This window comes from Amphimedon queenslandica, unplaced genomic scaffold, assembly GCF_000090795.2.
Source record: "Amphimedon queenslandica unplaced genomic scaffold, v1.1 AMPQUscaffold_8958_Cont19102, whole genome shotgun sequence".
Classification (NCBI taxonomy): domain Eukaryota; kingdom Metazoa; phylum Porifera; class Demospongiae; order Haplosclerida; family Niphatidae; genus Amphimedon; species Amphimedon queenslandica.
Window position 1 is genome coordinate 1 of NW_003550769.1, and position 2,985 is coordinate 2,985.

At 33.4% G+C, this 2,985-nt stretch overlaps 1 protein-coding gene and 1 long non-coding RNA gene across 2 annotated transcripts; both read left to right on the top strand.

Moving 5' to 3' along the window:
• The first annotated feature begins 7 nt into the window (after window positions 1-7).
• Window positions 8-976, top strand: LOC109591102 (uncharacterized). The gene is made up of 4 exons (XM_020006901.1): window positions 8-100; window positions 148-334; window positions 384-452; window positions 505-976. Exons 2-4 carry the CDS (start codon window positions 304-306, stop codon window positions 876-878), a joined length of 474 nt encoding a protein of 157 aa, XP_019862460.1. The 5' UTR covers window positions 8-100; window positions 148-303; the 3' UTR covers window positions 879-976.
• Window positions 977-1,047: 71 nt separating this feature from the next.
• On the top strand, window positions 1,048-2,976 carry LOC109591104 (uncharacterized). Its single transcript, XR_002189655.1, has 3 exons — window positions 1,048-1,477; window positions 2,669-2,731; window positions 2,782-2,976. It is a non-coding gene; the product is annotated as an uncharacterized LOC109591104 (long non-coding RNA).
• Window positions 2,977-2,985: the final 9 nt, after the last annotated feature.

Sequence of the window (2,985 nt, forward strand, 5' to 3'; positions counted from 1 at the left end):
TATTGCATCTCCTGATGGTTTTGTTGAATTAAATTTAAATGCTCCACAAGATGAGCCATTTACTGGATGGAGTATCAAACCTCACATAAAACCTTGCAGGGTAAAAACTATTTTATGGATTGTTTCATTAAATTATTTTTATACTAGTTATATCAAGAGGACATTTACAATTTTGGTGACAAAGATTATTCTCTTCCTCCATCTTGTCTCATATCGGTCTATTCATCACCTGATGCTGTTCCTACATTACACTACTCTGTACCAGTAGAGGGTGTGGCTGATCCTGTTACATTTTATATTCAGATGTCACAAAGAACAGCTCATCATACTGCAGGTAATAATCAGTTTATTAATATTCATTATATACATGTTATGTATATTAGTTGCTGCTAATGCAGCCAGTGGCAATGATGAAACTATTCCAGTACTAACTAAAAGAAGAAGAGAAGGAGGTACATGTACACAACATGTTTTGACTATAACTATTGACTATTGGTATTGTAGGTTTTGATATTAAAACAGCTAAACAGAAGATCAAACAAGTTATGATTGAGAATCACACTGATTTTGCTGGACTCCTCCAATTTTCTCTGGTCCATGTTGCTAACAAACTATTCGAGGTTCATATGATTCCTCCTGAGGTTCAAAAGTCACCAACTTATGATGCCATAGTCACCTGTTTTCTATCTATGATGAATATATTGGACTCTAAGTCTGATCTTGAGGAACATTGTATGACATTTTTAGAGGCTCTGTCTAGTGTTGGGGGACCAATAGAACGTGTTGCTAAACGCTTGCGGGAAAAATGGACAACAGCTCTGGAGGGTGCACTTCAGTTTGAACAGTCTGTGAAAAGAGTTAGAACTAATGATCAATGATGTTGCACTTAAATGATTTTAATTTTTAGCTAATGTTATTTTCTATTTTAAAATGTTGTATTTATGTAATGTTCCACTCTTCTGGTTCTTTCCTTTCACTCCAACTCTTTCATTTTTGAAATATAATTACTAAATTAAAAGAGGAGGGGTTTCATTTCAATGAAGGAGGTGTGGCTCATAAATTTTAATCAATAAAATGGAGGAAAGTGCAACAAAACTGAGAACAAAACAGCATCTCCTGCCAAAGCCATGGAGCCTAAGGAACTAATACCCTGGACCCGCCATTGTGATTACTGAGAACAGGTAAATGTAAAATTAATTAAGGAGGATATACATTATCATAACTATAATTAAATAATGAGTGCATGTTCATTCAAAAATTTATACTCCAATAAGATTCATTATAGAGGTGAACCTAATGGAGCTAAAGGGGCTGAGGGTCGGTAAGTCTTATTAGCTACTGGTTGCCAGACCAGCCTACAGTCATTGGGTGGTAGCTGGGGAATGGTCTGGCTAGTGAGACTAGGCCGGGGGGACATGGAGCCTAAGGAGCTAATGAGTCTAATACCCTGGATCAGCATTGGGATGACTGGGATCAGGTAAATGTAGAGTTATTTAAGGATGATATACATTATTATAATTAATTGAATTATTGTGCATGTCATGTGTATACATGTCTGTTTTTATGTTGCGTAGAAGTTTGAGCCATTTTTGATCAATTTTGGATTTTTTACGAGTTTTTAAATCAAGCCAAAGACTCTGTACTTTAGTACATGGTCCTGGGCCAAATTTTACCAAAATTGAAAAGTAGAGATTTTTTCATTTTTATAATTTCTTCTAACACCTGTTCTTATGTTGCATAGAAAGTTTGAACCAGTTTCGATCAAATTTGGATTTTTTATGAATTTTTAAAGTTGCTCAAAAATTAGGCCAAAGTCCCTGTACTATAGTACAGTGACTTTGGCCAAATTTTGTCAAAAATGGCTAGAAGAGAATTCTCCATTTTTATAGTTTTTTCTGATGCACATACATGTATTTATGTTGTGTATGAAGTTTGAGCCAGCTCCAATCAAATTTGGATTTTTTACAAATTTTTGAATCAGGTCAATTAGGCAAAGTCTCTATACTTTAGTACATGGTCCTTGGCCAAATTTCACCAAAATTGAAAAGTAGAGATTTCTTCATTTTTATAATTTCTTCTAACACCTTTTCTTATGTTGCATAGAAAGTTTGAGCTGCTTCCAATGAATTTAAATTTTTAAAATAGCTTCAAAATCTGACCAAAGTCCTGTACTATAGTATACAGGGACTTTGGCCAAGTTTTGTCAAAAATTACAAATACCAACCATTACCAAATTTTATGTACCTACTTTTGAGATAATAAATCACGTTAAAACTGTCACCCACTTTGAGGTGAATTGTTCCTACATGTATAATATTTCCTATTTTTATTTCTAGATTCATTTTTTATCCTTCAAGTGTCGTTTTGAGTCTATATTTCATGAATTTAATATTCATGAAATTATACCATCTTCCATCTTGCACCAGAATAAATTGAATTAATTTTTGCGTATCTTCAAAGAATCGCAAAAATTTATAGCTCTTAAAAATTTTTTTGCTATACAGTGCATGTGTGTTACAATGTATACAATAATTATTACATTTATGAACCTGTAGGTCAATTTTTTATTAATAGTTTCATTTCAAAGCTTCATTAGCTTCAATTTGGAGCTATACAGTAATGTCTATTCTATTCTTTTATTCTATTTATTATGATGCCTATTCTTCAGATGCTCCTAGCAGCAGTGGCAATGATGAAACTATGCCAGTGCCAACTAAAAGAAGAGAAGGAGGTACATGTATACAACATGTTATGACTAGCTACTGACTATTGTTATTGTAGGTTTTGATATTAATTAAAAACAGCTAAACAAAAGATCAAACAAGTTATGATTGAGAATCACACTGATTTTGCTGGACTCCTCCAATTTTCTCTGGTCCATGTTGCTAACAAACTATTCGAGGTTCATATGATTCCTCCTGAGGTTCAACAGTCACGAACTTATGATGCCATAGCTACTTGTTTTGTATCTATGATGAATCTATT

What these genes read in the sequence shown, in the direction of transcription:
- LOC109591102 (XM_020006901.1), top strand. Translation starts at nt 304, where the DNA reads ATGTCACAAAGAACAGCTCATCATACTGCAG. An exon ending in AACAGCTCATCATACTGCAG is followed by an intron (nt 335 to 383) that starts GTAATAATCAGT and finishes TATGTATATTAG; the next exon opens with TTGCTGCTAATGCAGCCAGT. An exon ending in TAAAAGAAGAAGAGAAGGAG is followed by an intron (nt 453 to 504) that starts GTACATGTACAC and finishes TTGGTATTGTAG; the next exon opens with GTTTTGATATTAAAACAGCT.